We start from the raw sequence: 19804 nt of genomic DNA, 5'->3' as shown, positions 1-19804 counted from the left end.
CATTGTAAGTATGACTCAGTGCCAAGTAGCTCGCCTTTCCATTTTGCTTCAATTTAGATTGGTACTCCCTAGACAAAACAGCATGCAGTTCACTAAAAAATAAACACTTCACATGCTTCGCCACGAGGAAAGAGCGTTGAGTGCGACAGCCACAAATGTGAATGTTATTAGGAGTGAAGTTAGCGGCTTCTCACTCCTGTTGCACCACACCTGGCGTAACCCGCCACGGTGGTCTAGTAGTTATGGTGCTCTACTGTTGACCCACAGGTGGCAGTATTGAATCCCGGCCACGGCGGCCGCATTTTCGATGAAGGCGAAAGTGCTTGTGACCTGCGTACCTAGATTGAAGTACACGTAAAAGAATCCCAGGTGGTCGAAATTTCCGGAGCCCCTATACTAAGGTGTCTTTCACGATCACGTCGTGGTTTCAGGTTCTTAAAACCCGAACAACTAGTCTGGCTCAACAGAACGGTGGCCTGAGAAAGCATGATTGCTGCAGCGAGCGACATTATCTTCGCGCTGTCAATCACTTGATCGCCAAATGAGTGGTGCGACTAGCACACACAAAGGTATGAGCCGCGTGCTCATCCCTGTAAAGAGCGCGTGAGACACCCTCCGGTTGTACCAAGTGTGGAGCCGAAGGCTCGTGGCCCGTCCTCATATGAGTCTTTCACGCGATGAGAGACGGCCGGTGCGCTTCCTCTCCGCTAGCATCCGTCACGCGCGCTCAAACACTTTCATTCGGACACAGCACGCATTGGTTCAAGAATTCTGTATTGCTTAATGAACAAGTGATATGACTAAGGGTGGCGGCAATAAAACCTTACAAATCTGTGAACATCTATCACACGTCTTTTTACTTTACGTTGAATATCACCTGTATCTGAGAAAGCAGATAGATAGATAGATAGATAGATAAATAGATAGATAGATAGATAGATAGATAGATAGATAGATAGATAGATAGATAGATAGATAGATAGATAGATAGATAGATAGATAGATAGATAGATAGATAGATAGATAGATAGATAGATAGATAGATAGATAGATAGATAGATAGATAGATAGATAGATAGATAGATAGATAGATAGATAGATAGATAGATAGATAGATAGATAGATAGATAGATAGATAGTGAACAGCAGACGACCACACAATGGCCTTACCTTGTCTTCCCGAAGCGAGAAGTACTCAAACTTTGCACATGCTGCATAAATAAAGGAAACAACAAAATGTGAGAAATAAAGCTTCTTAAGAAGTGCTTGATTACTTATCTATGTGATTTCCAGTGACTTCTACTTAAATTCAACGGGCTGTGCCGCAAAAGCGCTTCCACATTTACGAAATAACCAACGATGACAGCTTATACCATTGCACATGCTACCACAAAGGCAAATTAATAGAACAGTGTGACTTACATACTGTCGTTTCTTGTTCTCAATGCCACAGGCTTGGGCGTGGGCGTCGTCTGCGTGACCCTGATCATCGTTGTCATGATGTATTTTGACAAATACCGCGGCGTAGCCAGCGGCATCAAGTTTGCTGGATACTCGATGGCATCGTTGCTGTTTCCCACGATACTCACGTCGCTGAGAAATGCATACGGCTTGAGAGGATGCATGCTGGTGTACGCGGCGCTCACCATGAACGTAACAGCCCTGACATTACTGTTGAAAGAACCTCCGTGGCAAACGAACTCTCGGAATCATGAGGCCAGAACATCTGCGCAACAACGGACGAGCGTTTCGTGGATTAAGCCTGCTCCACCAGAAAGCGCATTTACTAATCCTGTAACACACCCTGATGGTGCCACAATTGTCGTTGCCGGGACCACCGAGCTTATGAATTTTGCCACACCGAACGGTGTATGTGTTAATCAGAACATGTGCAACCGGTCAACAAGACCAGAAGTGCTTGTGACGCATTCGTCCAGTAACAGCAGGAACAAGTACTTAGCTAGCAATGCGAAGAACATGATTTCGTTCGAAAGCTGGCTCCGAAAATTGAAGCGTCTGGGAAAGCGAGAAAACACAAGCGAAGTGGTGGCTACGGAAGCTAGAAGCACAGAAGCACAAACTGCAACTTTTGCGTATGAAGTCACACAAACAAATCAAACAAATCAATGTACTCGACAGGAACCTTATCTTCCTTCTTCGTTTATTGGACAGATCCGTAACCTAGTAATAAAGCCCAAATTCTACGCTTGCGTGTTGGCAATTGTGGCTATTGACTACACTGTGGCAGTATTTCCAGCAACCATCGTAGACTATGCGCTTGACAAGGGAGCTTCCCGAAGCCACGCCGACCTTTCTGTGACTTACTGTTCACCGTCTGAACTCGTTGGTCGTATTGTGCTTCCACTAATTGGCGACAGCAGATATGTGAGCAGAACAGCGTTGGTGTCCGCGAGTTTCATTCTGCTTGCAGTGACGATGCTGGCTCTACCGGCTACTCCTTCGTTCCTTGCTTATATTATCGTCAGTGCTTGCGCCACAATGCTGCTCGCTTGTTTGGTTGCCATGAAGCCTGTGGTTGTCGCCGACTACTTTGGAATCGAAAGCGTCGCCACCGGCTGGGGATTCGCTGGAGTGACGCTGTTACCTCTACTCTTGTGCAACCCATATATCATAGGTGAGTGTCTCACGTCCATTTTTGCTTTGTTCCCTTCGCCAGCTCTCTGAATGACAACGACTGAGAGACGAATAAATCTAAGTAGCCGATCTCATGGGCAAACTAACAAAGTTACGAGTACTGCACGGGATGGGAGATTCATAGTATAGTACAGCTCTTGTTTTTTATTTTATTTCATTGTTGTTTTATTCATAGCGTTCTTGTTTCGTACGCGCCTTCGTAGCGCGCTCTGCGCATTGGCTGTTAAAATGGGGACGCTTCCTCTGAGTATTCAAAAACAATAAATATTAAATAAAAATTCGATGGATCTTTTTATCAAGTTTTCTTACACGGCTTGAAGGTGAAACAACGTATTTGCTTTGTTAGAGACGTGCGCAATAGAGTTGCACGGGCCGCCACCTTTCCCCCTCAGTAAACTCTGTAAAGCGACGCAGTATCTTCAAACGAAGCTTTTGTAACTTGCACATTTCTGCAGGTGCGCCGGTCACATGAGCTGCACTCGTATGTGAGAGCATCAAGTATTTGAAAGTGGTTGATTGATTGATTGATATGTGGGGTTTAACGTCCCAAAACCACCATAAGATTATGAGAGACACCGTAGTGGAGGGCTCCGGAAATTTTGACCACCTGGGGTTCTTTAACGTGCGCCCAAATCTGAGCACACGGGCCTACAACATTTCCGCCTCCATCGGAAATGCAGCCGCCGCAGCCGGGATTTGATCCCGCGACCTGCGGGTCAGCAGCCGAGTACCTTAGCCACTAGACCACCGCGGCGGGGCTATTTGAAAGTGGTATGCACCATTTTTACATAATTGGTGCTCTATTGATCACAGCCTTAAACAGCTGATTGCCTGATAAGCTGTTTCTGGCACGTCAGTCTGATGTTTTATCGAGGTGTATTGCATGTCATTGATGTCTGTGGGAGGTGAACTGTTGCGCTTCACGGTTGCACCTGAATGAAGGTCCGACTCTCCGTGTGATGAAGAAAACTGTTCGGTAGGGGCATTGCGCAATGCGGTAGAAATAAATTTATTTATTTCTTTATAAATGAGTAAGTAAATAAATAAGGGGAGAGAGTGTGTGTGTGTGTGTGTGTGTGTGTGTGTGTGTGTGTGTGTGTGTGTGTGTGTGTGTGTGTGTATTGTACAAAGCTTTGTTCACCTTCGTATCTTCGATAGCGAAGGAGCTGTATTTTTTTTATTTCACAGGCAGAAAAAAGGGTCCCAATTTCGGGACCCTTTTTCGGGACCCTTCGGAACCCAATTTCGGGACCCTTCGGGACCCAATTTCGGGACCACACACTTACAACTCCAAACATCCCTTGAGGCAGTGGCTGTTCGAGCGGTTCGTTTTGATAAACTAATCACAATCTGCACTATTTACATCCCTCCTAGCTATCAGCTGCAAAAACGTGATCTACACTCTTTAATTGATGAACTTCCGGAGCCTTATGTTTTCCTTGGAGACTTCAATGCGCATAGCAGGCTATGGGGAGACTCTCGTTGCGACGCGCGAGGTCGACTGATTGAACAATTCCTTCTCTCGTCGAACGCATGTCTCCTAAATAGAAAAGAACCAACCTATTATAGTATCGCACATAACACCTACTCCTCCATAGACCTAAGCATAGTGTCTCCATCTCTTGTGCCTCTACTCCAGTGGAAAGTCGTCAGTAATCTGTACGGAAGTGACCACTTTCCCGTAGTTTTGAGCACAACTACAGCAACTGAGTGTACACCCCGTGTTCCCAAATGGCTCATAAACAGAGCCGACTGGGAACGGTTTCATACCATCGCTCGTATAGATTGGAGTGACATATGTACTTTAAGCATTGATGTTGCTGTCGACTAACTACTTCACAGCTTTTTTGATTGATGCTGCAACAAAATGCATCCCACAAACAAATGGGCACCTAGGAAAACGGCGTGTGCCATGGTGGAACTCTGAATGCCGAAACGCGCGCAAACAGCAAAACAGAGCTTGGAGGCTGCTTCGGAACTCACCGACAGCTGAAAATCTTGACACCTTCAAGAAAATAAAGTCCCAAGGCAGGAGAACGCGTCGGCAGGCCAGAAGAGAAAGCTGGCAGAAGTTTTTGTCAGGGATCAATTCATACACACAGGAGGCTAAAGTCTGGAACATGGTCGGTAGGATAGCAGGAAAACAAGTACACACACTTCCACTCGTGGACACTCGGGGTGATACCTTGGAAGATCAGGGAAACTTCCTCGGTGCACACTTCGAACAGGTGTCCAGCTCATCCCACTATACTGACACTTTCCAAAAATACAGAACAAGAATAGAAAAGCAGAAACTTGAACACAAATGCACTAGATCCGGGGCATATAACCAAGCTTTCAGTCTAGCTGAGCTGCAAATGTCTCTAAACTCCTGCAGTACTTCTGCCAGAGGTTCTGACCGTGTGGTGTATGAAATGTTAAAAAACCTACCAAACGAAACCCGAAAAACCTTACTTTGTTTGTAAAAGGCTATTTGGTCTTCTGGCACTATTCCTACCTTCTGGAAAGAGGCTATTGTTATTCCCATTTTGAAAAAGGGCAAGGACCCTTCTTTACCCTCGAGTTATAGGCCTATAGCACTTACAAGCTGCTTATGCAAAGTCTTCGAAAAAATGATAAACTGCCGACTTGTACAACATTTCCTTGAAACAAATAATTTGCTCGACCCATTTCAGTGCGGGTTTCGAGAAGGTAGATCCACCACAGACCACCTTGTTCGTATCGAGGCACAGATCAGAGACGCCTTCGTCCATAAACAATATTTTCTCTCTGTGTTCCTCGATATCGAAAAGGCTTATAATACAACATGGCGTTTCGGAATTCTAAGAGACCTTTCCCACCTTGGCGTGCGCGGAAGAATGTTTCACATAATCAAAAGTTACCTGTCAAACCGTACATTCCGTGTCCGAGTGGGCACGGTTCTTTCCCAAACATTTGTTCAGGAAACAGGCGTGCCACAACGTGGTGTACTTAGCTGCACACTTTTTCTCATAAAAATGAATTCCTTGCGCTTGACCATCCCTCGCAATATGTTTTATTGCACATATGTCGATGACGTCCAGCTTGGCTTTAGGTCTTGCAATCTGGCATTGTGTGAGCGGCAGGTTCAGTTAGGTTTAAACAAGCTCTCCAAATGGGCAGAGGAAAACGGATTCCGACTGAACCCACAAAAAAGCACGTGTGTTTTGTTCTCTCGAAAGAGAGGCATGCACCCGGAACCTGACATTCGACTGAACGGGCAACGTCTGTCCGTGAAAGCCGAGCATAAATTCTTAGGCCTAATCTTGGACAACAAGTTGACCTTCGTGCCGTACATCAAGTATCTAAAAACAAAATGTTTAAAAGCCATGAATGTTTTAAAAGTGTTGTCACGTACTACTTGGGGTAGTGATAGGCAATGCCTCATGAACCTCTATAGAAGCCTCATTCGCACCCGCTTAGATTATGGGGCCGTTGTCTATCAGTCTGCTACTCAAAGTGCCTTGAAGATGCTGGACCCCGTACACCATTTGGGCATCCGCCTTTCTACGGGTGCTTTTCGCACCAGCCCCGTAGAAAGCCTTTACGTTGAGTCAAATGAGTGGTCGCTTCATCTGCAAAGAACCTACATGTCCTTTGTTTACTTCCTTAAGGTGAAAGCAGACAAGGAGCACCCCTCATACTCTACAATTAATGATTTGTCGAGCTCAACTCTGTTTCAAAACAGGCCTTCGATGAGGCAGCCCTTCTCAGTTCGCCTGCCCCGCCGCGGTGGTCTAGTGGCTAAGGTACTCGGCTGCTGACCCGCAAGTCGCGGGTTCGATTCCCGGCTGCGGCGGCTGCATTTCCGATGGAGGCGGAAATGTTGTAGGCCCGTGTACTCAGATTTGGGTGCACGTTAAAGAACCCCAGGTGGCCAAAATTTCCGGAGCCCTCCACTACGGCGTCTCTCATAATCAAATGGTGGTTTTGGGACGTTAAACCCCACAAATCAATCAATCAATTCTCAGTTCGCCTGAAGTGTCTAGCTCAAGAAACTGCAGTGTCACTTGAACACAGTTTAATGGCTCCTGTAGCATACCCGCCACCGTGGCAGTGGCAGACTATAGACTGCGATGTGTCTTTCCTAGAAGTTACAAAACATGCACCCATTGCCCATATCCGAACATACTTTTTGGAACTTCAACACAAATACACACGTCCTGAGTTCTTCACAGATGCCTCTAAGACTATCTCCTCTGTGTCCTACGCTGCTGTCGGCCCATCCTTTTCGGATGCTGGCCCTCTACATCCACGCACAAGTATCTTCACAGCGGAAGCTTACGCGATACTTGTGGCAGCTAAACACATCGAACAATTACAAATACAAAAAGCAGTAATTTATACAGACTCCCTCAGTGTAGTAACGGCTCTGCACACTCTTAAAAAACACAAAACCCAGTCCTTGTCTCACTTTACTCTATTTTATGCACACTCTATACACTCAAACAACATGTTGTAGTGTGCTGGGTGCCAGGGCACCGTGAGATTCAAGGCAACGTGAGGGCGGATCAGCTCGCTGCATCCGTCCATGAGAGCACCGCCATTACATCTATATCAATCCCGGCCCTTGATCTTAAGCCGTCTCTCAAACGAAACCTCCGGGACTACTGGCAGAGCAAGTGGGATACACACACACAAAACAAACTACACGTTATTAAGCCACACCTTGGTCATTGGCTGCCTGTATCGAAATCGCGTCATACAGAGGTAATACTAACGAGACTCAGGATAGGACACACATACACGACACACACATATCTTTTGTCTGGTGGCGATCCAACATTGTGTGACAGATGTGGTGAAGCAGTGACAGTCCTTCACATTTTAATTGAGTGCAAACAATTGGACACTGTAAGAAAACAACACTTTCCATTACCCTACCGACAACATATACCTTTACACCCTGCAATGTTCGTCGGTAGGGAACCGCTTTTTAGCCACAAATCATTGTTAGCGTTTTTTAATGAAATTCATAGTTTTCATATCATATCCCCGGGCATCCCGTAGCATGACCTCTCCAGAGAGGTTTTTGCTGCGGTGGTTACACAAGAAAGCACTTGCCTCACGGCCCTTGGACGCAAGGGTATGAACGAGTGAGGCACTTGTGCTAATGCCATACATATCCACCATCGTCTCTTATTATCACCAACTTTTGTCATCTATTCACCCCACACACACCTTTCACGGCATGGTCATGATTTTATTACTTGTATGTTTTTACCCGCCTTACCGCGAGGAATTTTATGGCCCTTATACAGCTGCTTATCACAATCATTGCCCATTTTTTTAGTAAGATGAACTGGCGCTCTTTGGCCGTGAAATGGCCCTTGCGCCATAAAACATCAAACAACAACAACAACACATAAGTCACTAGGCCCGAGTCACGCAAGCACCGTTTATGTTTTTTTTTATATTTAAAAAGGCTGTGCAATCGTTTTCCAAGTAGCGATTAGACAATTTCAGTAAAAGAGCCTTGTGCCTCACAATTTTGACGTCACAAAATTTTCAGCCTACGTCCAGTACGAGCAGAGTTACAAATATTTGTCGCACGCTGAAATTTCATCTTTTTCTTTTTTCGTCCCGACGAAAGCACTGGAAGCAAAGCAGGGAAAGATGGCGCAGTGGCAAAAAATGTGTGTAGCATGCCTGGTAATCTACAGCACTTTTTTTTTCTTTTTTTCTTCAAATGCGCGGTTTTTTCATGGGATCGCGCGCGCATACGCAGCCAAGTGCGGCCACTTGCGGTGGCCCCCGCAACGACAGAGTGCACCATTGGTTAAATCAGCGAATGACTGATTTTACTCCTGGGACATAGTGATTTTGAGCCTGTAGCGTCATTTGTCACGAGAAGAGAAAACGATTTTAAGGTGACTTCCAGAATTTATTGTAAATTCTTAGTCGCCATGCAACGCTATAATATTTGGAACGTATGTTCTCGATAGCCTTGTCTATGGATCGGCAGTGTTTTCTCACCTTGCTCAAAAAGTGTTACAGGGCCCCTTTAAAAAGAGAAAATAGGACACTATAGAAGAGCTTTAAGAGTGCAGTTGTTTAAGCTTCTCGTATCTAACTTTCTGTCTCCCTTTCATGCGTTTTCCTTCTCTGGGAATCTAGCCAGTTACCCTTAATGACCAGCCGTTATCCTGACTACGTGCTACGGGCCCGGCCCATGTCCAGTTCTTCTTCTTGATTTCAGCTATGATGTCATTACCGCCGGTTTGCTCCCTGGCCCACTCTGCTCTCTGCATGTCTCATCAGGTTACACCTATCATTTTCTTTTCATTGCTCACTGCGTCGTTCTAGATTTGAGCTGAACCCTCTTTGTACTGAGCCTCCAGGTTTCTGCTCTGTACGTAGGTACCGACAAGATGGAGCAGTTGTATACCTTCCTCTGGAGTGTTAGTGACAGATTACCATTCATGATTTGAGAATGCTTGCCGAATGTGATCCACCACATTCTTATTCATCTCGTTATTCCGCTCTCGTGGTTTGGCTCCGCAATGTCCAAAGTAGACATATTCCTTTACAACTTTCAGCGTATCTACACCTACCAAAAAAAGCTGTTGTCTGCCGAAACTGTTGCGTATTAGTTTTCTGTATATCAATTTTCAGACGTACTCTTCTGCTTCCATAGTCCAGTTCAGTAAACATGAGCTGTAATTCGTCTCCTGAGTTACTCATCAAGGCAATGTCATCAGCAAATCGCAGGTCTGTAAGATAGGCTCCGCTAAATTTTATCCCTAACTCTTCCCAATCTAGGCAAAACCTACTGTAAACACCAGGCGAATAGCATTGGAGAGATCGTTTCTCCCTGTCTTACATGTATAGCCTGCTTTATTGGGATGCTGACACTTTCTATGTGGAGAAGAATGGTGGTTGTAAATCCTCTGTAGATTTCTTCCAGTACGTATATGTAGGGTTCTTCGATGCCCTGATTCCGTAGTGCCTGCATTACTGCTGATGTCTCGACTCAGTGGAACGCCTTGTCGTTATCCATGAAAGCTATGTGTAGACGTTGATTGCATTACGCGCATTTCTCTACTACCTGATTTATAGTATAATAATATTGTCTATTGTGGAGCAGCCTGTATGAAGTCCTGCTTGGTTCTTTGGTTGATTGAACTCTAATGTTCCCCTAATTATATAATGATAGGACAGTTGAGGTGGTGGGAGAGCTTCACAGAGAGCTGTACAGAAGCCTAAACAACCAGGGTGATATCGTGAGAAACAATATAGCCCAGAGGAATCCGAAATCCTACCAGTAACGATAGGGGAAGTAAAGAAAACCCTAGAAGGGATGCAAAAGGCAAAGCCGCTGGTAAAGATAAGGTAACAACGTACCTACAAAAAGATGACTGAGAAATTGTGTTCGAAAAACTGGCCAACTTATATTCAAAGTGTCTCTTGACAGGAAGGGTAACAGAATCTTGGAACAACGCCTAGATCGTTTTAATCCATAAAAACGAAGACGTTAGGGACTTAACTCTCGCTATTTTTTTATGCTCTCTAAGTTTAGAAGTCTAGCTTTTATTAGCAGTTCTGTTAGTGAATCAGTACGTTTATGTTTGTTCAATGCAAATGGAATCACCGTTTGTTGTACGCCTTCTAGTTGAATTATGAATTTCTTTGTTGTGGAAACCAGAGGAATACACCATATTTCAGTATGGTTTGAATCATATTAGCGCATGCCAGTAGTTTCATTTTAAATGATAAGAATCGTAGCAGTTTCCCAGAAGCACACTTTATGAGCAATGACGTCACGTTATTTATGTGGGTTTCATAATTGATTTAGTGTCAAATTGTTTTTTCCAAGGATGTATTGGTTCACTGGTTCTGACTAGCCCTCCTTCACTCTGTTTTGATAAACCCCTCTTCATAGTTGCTCAGCTATCTAAAATAGAGAAACGACGTCCTGTTAGATTATGGTTCAAAATATTCACCCAAGTCTTGAACTTCAACGCCCTCAAGAGCTGTTTAAGCCACAGTGGAGTGATCGTAAAACGGTAGTGTCATCGTGGTGGTAAAACGGTTATTTATATTAAACCACCATCATATTATAGCCTGCTAAAACCTGTGTTTTCTTAGCCTGCTAAGAAAACACAAATATATATGTCAAAAGATCACCCACCCCAGGGATTTGACTACTCACTGTAATCAATCCACATGCGTATTCAGTTCGAAAAATTCGGCATACACCACGTACCTTTGAAGCCGATGTTATTCGAAGCATGTGGAGTCAAGGTGACTAGTGTTGTAATTTTCTTATTGAGCGACACCTCTTGAAATGACGCCTAATAATTAATGACACGAAATTAAGCGCCATTACTGAACATAAATACTTGGGATTAACAATAACTGAGGACCTTAGATGGAGTAGCCACATAAGCCACATAACAGCGACCGCGATCAAACGACTCTTTTTCATCAGACGCCGCCTCCGTTTAGCCCCCATGGATACCAAACTGTAGGCTTATAATACATTTGTCCAACCGATACTAGAGTACGGAAACATAGTATGGTTTCCTTTTACTAAACAAGACATCGCTAAACTTGAAGGTGTACAAAGAAAGGCAATACGGTTCACTTTTAACAAGTATGGGCCACACGAATCACCTACGGTGTTAATGGAAACTACTGGTATAGATACTCTTCATCGCCGAGCCAGAATAGCTAGACTGAAATTTATGTACTTAATAGTTCATAACAAAGTAAATATTGATGCCACAAACTTCATAACAAGCTTACAAACACGCCCTACCAGACATAACCATACGCAGATGCTCACTGAATACACCTTCCATACCGACTGTTTCAAAAATTCATTTTTTCCATTGACCATAAGAAAATGGAATAACCTTCCCTTACATATCATAGAAAGCACATCACTAACACAGTTCTTAACTGCACTTGAAAGCGTACCTTGAACCCTGTCAGACAGTTTTTTTTGTTTTTGTTGTCGTTTTCCCCCTCCTATTGATGTATGAAACTACACCTGTCACAGTTCTTCATGCATTGTCTCTCTTACTTTTTTCTTTTGAAATACCAGAAACCTCACAGTATGCATTTGTCGCCTCGCTCTAAAACACCACTGTGTAAAAATGCTTACACAATAGTCTCACAATGTTTTTTTTTCTTTTTCGCTTTTTCTCCTTTCTTTTCTTCCCTTGCCTACGTTTTTATTATGCGAGCCTGTTTTCTTTATAATATTGTGCCACTAATCGCTCTTGTGTTGCACTTTTTTATAATTATTTGGTGTTTCCATTGTACCACAATTTGTGTTATGTTGTATTCAACGATTGTATATGCCCTCCTGCTATGATCCCTTTGGGATTGGCAGTATTTGCACATAAATAAATAAATAAATAATAAATAAATAAATAAATATATCTATAAATTTTGCACGCACGGATATATGTTGAAGTGTTTCACATATCTATATAACCAGTTTTTTGCACTTGCGTAACAATTCCAGCAGGAACATGAGTATTAGCAACACCAGAAACGATAAGCTGATGTGAAATGCTGGTGCTCGCAAGGATGGCAGCCTTGGACACTGCTACATAAATCAACTTTAGCGCATGACACCTAAGTACAATGACATCAACCCGACTTGACAGCTGTATCTTACAACTACACATGTAATGTTTATAAAATATGGTAGCCAGCACTGCGACCACAATTGACGTTTCACGAGCATTAGGATCTATTTGAGTAGTGCGGAGACCTGGCGTGGCTCTGTGGTAGAATACTCGATCACCACGCAGAATTAGTGGGTTTGGTTCCTGCTGGTACCATTACATATAATTTTCGCATTCGTTCAGTCAACACTGCCAATGTATGCTTTTTCTGAACGCTCACACGTTAAAATTACCCATGTGCATTCTCGTCATCCATGGGTAGATTCCAAGTTTCAATCACCTGTGGCATATACTCGCATACAAGTGGTACATGCACGCCCACGGGTAGGTGCCACTGCCAGGCGGGAAGTGTTTGGCGACGTACGTGACGGGATGACATTATTCATGTTCTGCCCAGCGCGTCATATTCGTCGAACCATCCTACCCACTCATGCTTAATTTTGGTTCACGCCAAAATATTGGGGTGATTACGAGAGCACTAACATGTGAGCGACTAGATAGATAGATAGATAGATAGATAGATAGATAGATAGATAGATAGATAGATAGATAGATAGATAGATAGATAGATAGATAGATAGATAGATAGATAGATAGATAGATAGATAGATAGATAGATAGATAGATAGATAGATAGATAGATAGATAGATAGATAGATAGATAGATAGATAGATAGATAGATAGATAGATAGATAGATAGATAGATAGATAGATAGATAGATAGATAGATAGATAGATAGATAGATAGATAGATAGATAGATAGATAGATAGATAGATAGATAGATAGATAGATAGATAGATAGATAGATAGATAGATAGATAGATAGATAGATAGATAGATAGATAGATAGATAGACACCAAAAGTCTTAGAGTACGCAAAGAAATGCTTTGCATTCGAAAAACAACAATTGTGCAGAGGACAAGGTGCGACACAGAGAAAATAGTGTACGAAGGTGCTTTTATGGCATGTCTGTGTTCTCAAATTGCTGGCGCGTCCACGAGATGCGCGTGCCTGGTTGTAGAAAAAAAAAAGACGGCGTGGGAGAAGGGACTCACGCACGTTTCGCCTTGGCGTTTGAGTATAGCCTGTCTGGCATGTGAATTCCTAATGTATTTATTACAAGCTCTCGTGCGCTTCGAAAGCGCTGCGAAGACAACACTAAGCGCTGAAACATGCGTCCGGGAGCCATCCTGCTCAGAATCGCTCGCTGTATTTTGTGCCGACCAGTTGTGCCCCCACGATTTCCGACGACAGCGCAGCTCTGGCCGACTGGGCTCACCCTACGCCGTATCCTGACGCCGACAAGAGCTCTCGCCGAGTAGTGCTCCGTCCTCGGACTTCTGCGACCGTGTGCATCTTTCCTATCTCCTGTTTACTTCCGTCGTTTTCTGGCGTTCGCTGTACCTGCGCCTCGCTCTTTCCTTCCTCTGTCTATCTGTCTGTTTACCTTTTAATCCCTCGCCCCGCCGCGGTGGTCCAGTGGCTAAGGTACTCGGCTGCTGACCCGCAGGTCGTGGGCTCGAATCCCGGCTGTGGCGGCTGCATTTCCGATGGAGGCGGAAATGTTGTAGGCCCGTGTGCTCAGATTTGGGTGCACGGTAAAGAACCCCAGGTGGTCGAAATTTCCGGAGCCCTCCACTACGGCTTCTCTCATAACCATATGGTGGTTTTGGGACGTTAAACCCCACATATCAATCAATCATCACCTTTTAATCCCTCATTTAAACCCATCGCTCGTAAGCTACTATTGAGGTGTCCTTCTCCTAAGAGACAGTTACGGGGCTCATTCTTCTTTTCTTTTCATTTAAAATCACTGACACTCAGATCCTGCTCAATCAAATCAATTTCGTGATGGATGTCGTAGGCGGGGTCGAGTGTACAAATCTCTTTCCACGAGCATTTGAGAATTTTTATCTATATCTACTGCTCAAGAGTAAAAAAAATTGTTTAAGTCCGCGCTCATAATGTTAACACTGTGTCCTATAGATGTTCTTTGTAATCAGTCCTTCGTAACGTTGCTTTATCGCAAGTGAATCACCAATGCAACATGAACCAAGCCGCAACTTCGTCTTAATGCTGAAAATGTAGAAGCATCATACTAAGAAAGCGACAGACGGCTGCATTAGTCAATCATCTGTTTCATTGAGTCATCAAAAAGCCACCTTCCTGAAAAGTACTTATGTTGTACTCAAAAATATATATCGGAGCCGATAGATGGAAACACGTAGTGTGATGGTCAGGTTGAAGAGTAGAAGTGCCTCAGATAGGCTGGCGGACGCTTCGATAGGAGAACCTATCTTCGTCAAAAGCACCTTGTCATCATTTGCCTGTTAGTTTTAAGAGGATTAGTAGTGACGTCATCTTATGGGGGTGGCGTGTGTTCCTGTTGGCAATCGCCGTCTGGAAAGAGAAAAAAACTATACAGCAGAGGAGTGCTGCTCTCGCTTTATTTCAAGATAAAAATGCTCTTGAAGGTGGGGGAGAAAAAAGAAAGAGAGGGAAGGAGGAAAAAAGGTAAAAAAAAAGAAAGAAGAAACACGCAAACTAGGAGGGGTGTGCTGCAAAGTAGTGTCCGCTATAGACCCGAAAAAAAAGAGACTTCAAAATTCGAAGCCTGCAGACGGTCACCGCGTCCGGACACTACAAAGGGTTGCCGAGGATAGCGGCTTACGCCTGTTCCCGAACAGCTATGAGTGGTACTAACAGCAAGGAAGTGGTTACAAAAAAAAAGGGGTGCGGGGGAGGTAGAATCGGGTGGCGTGCTTTTAAATGCCAAGATGTCGAAGGTAAGCGATGCCGGATGGGGTTGGAAGAGTACGTGTTTAATGCGGATGGTCATTGGCGAAAACGTGCTTTCGGTATCCTCGTAGGTGGCCCGCTCAGTGGAATCACCTAAAGAATTTGGCGGCATGTTGGCTAAGAAAAGGGGAAATTGAGAATGCAACGAAAGTGAGCAACGACGAAAGAAACACAAGAAGAAAAAAAAGATAAAACGCGAAAGGAAGAGGCGGGGTGGGGGTAGGTGGGCTAACAAACGGGGAAAAAAAGGGGGGGGGGTGGACACAGAGAACTTTCTGGGTTGGCAATAACGTTAACGATGCGCGGCAGGAGTGGTTTTAGAAGCGAGGAAAGAGGAAAGAAAGCAGTGGTTGAAAAGTTATAGAAAATAAAACTTCGTAGTTGTATGTAGACACAAGCATATCTATACTTGAAATTGACAAATTTAAACAGAATACTAATAGTACGATATGTTGGCTTGGAGAGATTTCATGTAATACCTGTTATATCTATTTGAAGGCTGAACGTATCTTGTTTTTGTGAATATTGCCGCAATTATGCTATGGCTTTCGGTGATTCCAAATTGCCACGTTCTACATTGATTCCTGATAAATATAGCGACCTAAATTTGTGTATCAAATATGATTCTGTGTATTTCCTTTTTCGTGGTGAACGGAAATCAGTTTGTAGAACTTAAAGCTGGGCTTGGAGGAAATTGTGGTCCTGCTGATTGAAGTGACCAGCTACGTCTTTTCGTAAATTGTGCTTTGTGTCTTCACAGTGTCCGTTCAGTGTTACGTGCGTTGGCTGCCCAGTTTCGCCTATATATAGTTTTCTACAAGTGGCACACTCAAGACAGTATATTAGGTTGTTTCAAGTACAGCTGAAGCTCGATGTTACCTTGTGAATGTAATCAGATGCTGCGCTTTTTATGGTGGTAGCCAGCTGTATATGTTTGCAGGCGGAGCATCTGGGCCGGCCACAGGGACCAGACGTTGTCCTAGTCTTTGCTTCAAATTTCAGGCACGCAGCAAGACCGTCGTTACCATTGTGGTGTCTACATCCACTGGAAGCAATGCAAAAGAAGAAAAATTTGTCAAACTTGTCCCTAAAACAAACAACATTACTGTTTCTGCATGAGAAACACAGTGGACGCATTCACATTTTCACGGATGGGTCGGTCACTACCACAAGTTCAACAGGCGCAGTGGTGATTCCGGAGAAATCCATCACGATAAAGTTCAGGACCTCGCATTTGACATCATCCACGGCGGCAGAACTCGCCGCCATTCGTGCCGCTCTGGAGTTCATAGTTGAAGAACCGCAACAGACATGGTCAATATTCTCCGACTCCAAAGCAGCTCTCCAGGGCATTGCCTCGCCATATCGTCATGGACCAAACGAACAGCTAATTGCTGAAATACGACTGCTTCATCACCGTGCTATAGAGAAACAACATGGCATAGCGTATCAATGGATACCAGGCCACGCAGCATTGATGGAAACGACCGTGCAGATGAAGCAGCCCAAACTGCTCATGATGATGCCCCTTGTGTAGCTATACCATTATCAAGAACGGACGCCGCTGCAAGGCTTCGATCACTTGCACGAGAACTGACACTCGCTCAGTGGAATTCACCGGCATTCACCAACGTCCGCCTTCATAATTTGGACCCACACCTACAGCTCCGTCTTCCATCAGGAATAACCAGAGCAGAGGAGACACTTTTGTGCCGTCTGTGGATTGGGGTGGCCTTTACGAATGCTTATTCGTTTCGAATCGGAATGGCCAGAAGCCCGACATGTGACAACTGCGGCTGCGCAGAGACTTTCTCCTATCTTCTCTGCGAGTGTCCCCGCTTCAGCGTGCCAAGAAAAGAACTGTCAAAAGCTTTAGATAGAATAGACAATTGCCAATTGTCGAAAGGAAGGGTATTAGGACACTGGCCGAGACCGTCCTCTGCACGCAAGGCATTGAGAGCGTTGTTGCGCTTTCTGCGGGCAAGTGGTCTTAGAGACAGACTGTAAACAGCGTCGTGGATCGTCTGATGACCTTCTCTCTCTTTTTTTACAACGTCTCTTTTCTCTCATCCTTTATCCCCCTTACCCCCTTCCCCAGTACAGGGTAGCCAGCCGGTCTGAGAACTGGCTAACCTCCCTGTCCTTCCTCATTTATTCCTCCTCTCCTCCTTCTCTCCTTGTAGGCCGAGCATCTGGACCGGCCACAGGGACCAGACGTTGTCCTAGTCTTTGCTTCAAGTTTTGCGTGAACAAGCATGTCTTTGAAGTTAGCGTTGCGTCTGTAGGCGACCTTAGGTGGTTCGGGAAAGATTTCTTAAGTTTCTGGATGGTTGTTAGAATTTAATGGTATTTTGTGAGGATGTTGTTTATCATCGAGAGTGTATTAGAAAACTTGGTAGTGAAAAGAGGCGTAGTTGCTGTTGGTGTGCTTTCAAAGCGTGGTTTGAGTGCTTCATTGAGGTTCAGTTCCAGTGCGTCCGTATAGGCTTTGTCAAGGAGTGTGTTAGGATGGTTTCTTTCTGATAGTGTTCCTTTTAGGGCGGTAAGTCTGTTTACGTAATCCTCGTTTTCTATGCATATGCGGCGGAACCTTGCTGCCTGACTCTTGAGAATACCCGTTTACAGTGTCTTGGGTGGTGGCTTCTATAATCTAAGTATTGTTGCTTGTCAAACGGTTTTTATACAGAGTTGTTTTTAGTACACCATTTTTTGGGATAAATGGTCGTGTCTAAAAAGTTTTTTATTTATTTTATTTATTTATTTCGAACACTTAACAGTTGGTGGTTCCCCAAGCAAAAAGAAAAAAAAACGCTGTTGCGCTGAGTTGAGGTATCAGAGTTGAAGTTCATTGTTGCATGAAATGAGTTTAGGAATGAAGTGTATTTATCTAGGTTGTGCTGCCCATGTCCCCATATTGTAAATATGCCATCTATGTACCGAAGGTATGTGTGAGGTTCGTTCTCACAGTGAGACAGGAATTCGGTTTCTAGAATCCCCATGAATATATTTGCGTAGGTGGGAGCAAATGGTGTACCCATGCTTGTTCCCTGTATTTGTAGGTAGTAGTTTTTCTCAAATTCGAAGTAGTTATGGGACAGTACTAATTCTAGTAGTGTTAAATATGCTTCAGTACATTGTTGTGCGATCTGTCGGGATAATGTTAGCTCAACTGCAGCTAAGCCCTCGGGGATAGGTATGCTCGTATATAAAGCGGGAACATCTAGTGTGACGAGAATGGCGTCTTGCGGTAGCGTACCGTTCTCATTAATTTCCGCTAATATTCTCCGTTAAACTGCTGACGAGTATAATAGAGGAAATGCTAGCATTTCGTTTTTGTCAGCTTTCAATAAGAAGAAAAAAACATCATGATAAAAACAATGTTCTACTTCAGGGCAGTATTTCGTTTTATTGTTGTTGTGACCGACATTCAAATGAGGTGCACGTCACTTTCGCATGAATATGTTTCGCATGAATCGTTGCGTGTACTGTCGCGGGTTATTGCACACACCAGCTGCGCCTGTTCTGCAGTCGCGGGCCACGTCAATGACGTACCTGCTGTGAGACTGCTTAAAAAACAAAAAAAACACACAAACAAAACATTGAATAAAAATTCTTGCTCATTGTTTACCTCATAGTCTTTGACGCAGCGTCGATGCATGCTTGGGACACACAACTGCCTGTCACCTGACTGGCGCAGTTCTTGAACTAGTGCAATAAGTTGCTACTAATGGCGATATGCATTTTCAACGTCAGCACCAACTAAAGTTAAAACTAAGTTTGTTTTACGCGTTCAACTTTCCCCGTGCTTTACACGTCTGACAGCGCCTCTTTCTGGCTTACGATAAGTGTGGTTACCTCCACTAACTGTGGTTGGGCATAAAAGCGGTTAAGCTCAATTGTGTAACAAGGGTCTTTACAGATGCCTGATATCGCCTGAGTGTGCACAAAATTGAAATTTGTTTGATAAGTTTGCATTGGCTGTTGATTCATTTCTGCGTGACTAAAGGGGGCGCGGATGCATATATATGAAGTATTTTTCTAATTGAGAATGTAGCCAGTGTGTCCTTCTTGTCTCCTTGGTCCACGTCCAAAGACCACTAATTTGCCGTTCTATATGCATATATATGAAGTATTTTTCTAATTGAGAATGTAGCCAGTGTGTCCTTCTTGTCTCCTTAGTCCACGTCCAAAGACCACTAATTTGCCGTTCAATATATTGACATTGCAGGTTAGGTATGCGTGATTTGGTTGAATCTGAGAGGTGAACCTTCATTTCAAGAAAATAACGTATTTTACACTAAACGAACAAATGCGAGATGCACGTTATTTAAGAAGACCGTTTCGTGAAGAGACAAAACGGAGTGAATGCAGTTGGCACAAGCAAACACATCCGATCATCTCTTTATTTGTCGTTCTTTTTACAGGCTACTTCCGAGATGTACGAGGAAGCTACGACGGTCTCTACCAGCTTCAAGCTGGTATACACTGTTTCGTCGGCGCCCTGTTTGGACTACTGTCTGTTTTAGACCGAAGGCGGCAGAAAAAGTGGACGACAACTCGGACAGATTAAGCGGCTGGCATTGATCTGCTGCTCTGTAAATTACTGTAACTCATTCTAGTACTTTTATTTGTATCTTTCATTCGAGAACAATGTTTGCCATTAAAGCTTCTCATTGTCGTGCTGCGA

General features: G+C 44.0%; 1 protein-coding gene and 1 long non-coding RNA gene across 4 annotated transcripts in view; one reads left to right on the top strand and one right to left on the bottom strand.

Annotated features, from left to right (window-relative positions):
- LOC142804011 (uncharacterized) overlaps positions 1-1521 on the bottom strand; it is a 10538-nt gene extending 9017 nt beyond the window's left edge. Inside the window, exons 1-2 of the long non-coding RNA XR_012894426.1 lie at positions 1423-1521; positions 1171-1211 (exon numbers count right to left, since the gene is read on the bottom strand). This is a non-coding gene — a long non-coding RNA (uncharacterized LOC142804011). The remainder of the gene's footprint in view (positions 1-1170; positions 1212-1422) is intronic.
- The window catches only part of LOC119185015 (monocarboxylate transporter 9), a 27954-nt gene extending 8150 nt beyond the window's left edge, over positions 1-19804 (top strand). For 2 of the 3 annotated variants that reach the window (XM_075890477.1, XM_075890478.1), the window contains exons 4-5: positions 1454-2635; positions 19542-19804. In XM_075890477.1, the coding sequence (XP_075746592.1) occupies positions 1454-2635; positions 19542-19687 (1328 nt within the window). In that variant the 3' untranslated portion in view covers positions 19688-19804. The remainder of the gene's footprint in view (positions 1-1453; positions 2636-19541) is intronic. The other variant, XM_075890479.1, reaches the window with a different exon arrangement.

Source organism: Rhipicephalus microplus, chromosome 3, assembly GCF_043290135.1.
Source record: "Rhipicephalus microplus isolate Deutch F79 chromosome 3, USDA_Rmic, whole genome shotgun sequence".
Classification (NCBI taxonomy): domain Eukaryota; kingdom Metazoa; phylum Arthropoda; class Arachnida; order Ixodida; family Ixodidae; genus Rhipicephalus; species Rhipicephalus microplus.
Note: the sequence above shows the minus strand (reverse complement) of the source record. Positions and strands in the feature narration are given on the sequence as shown.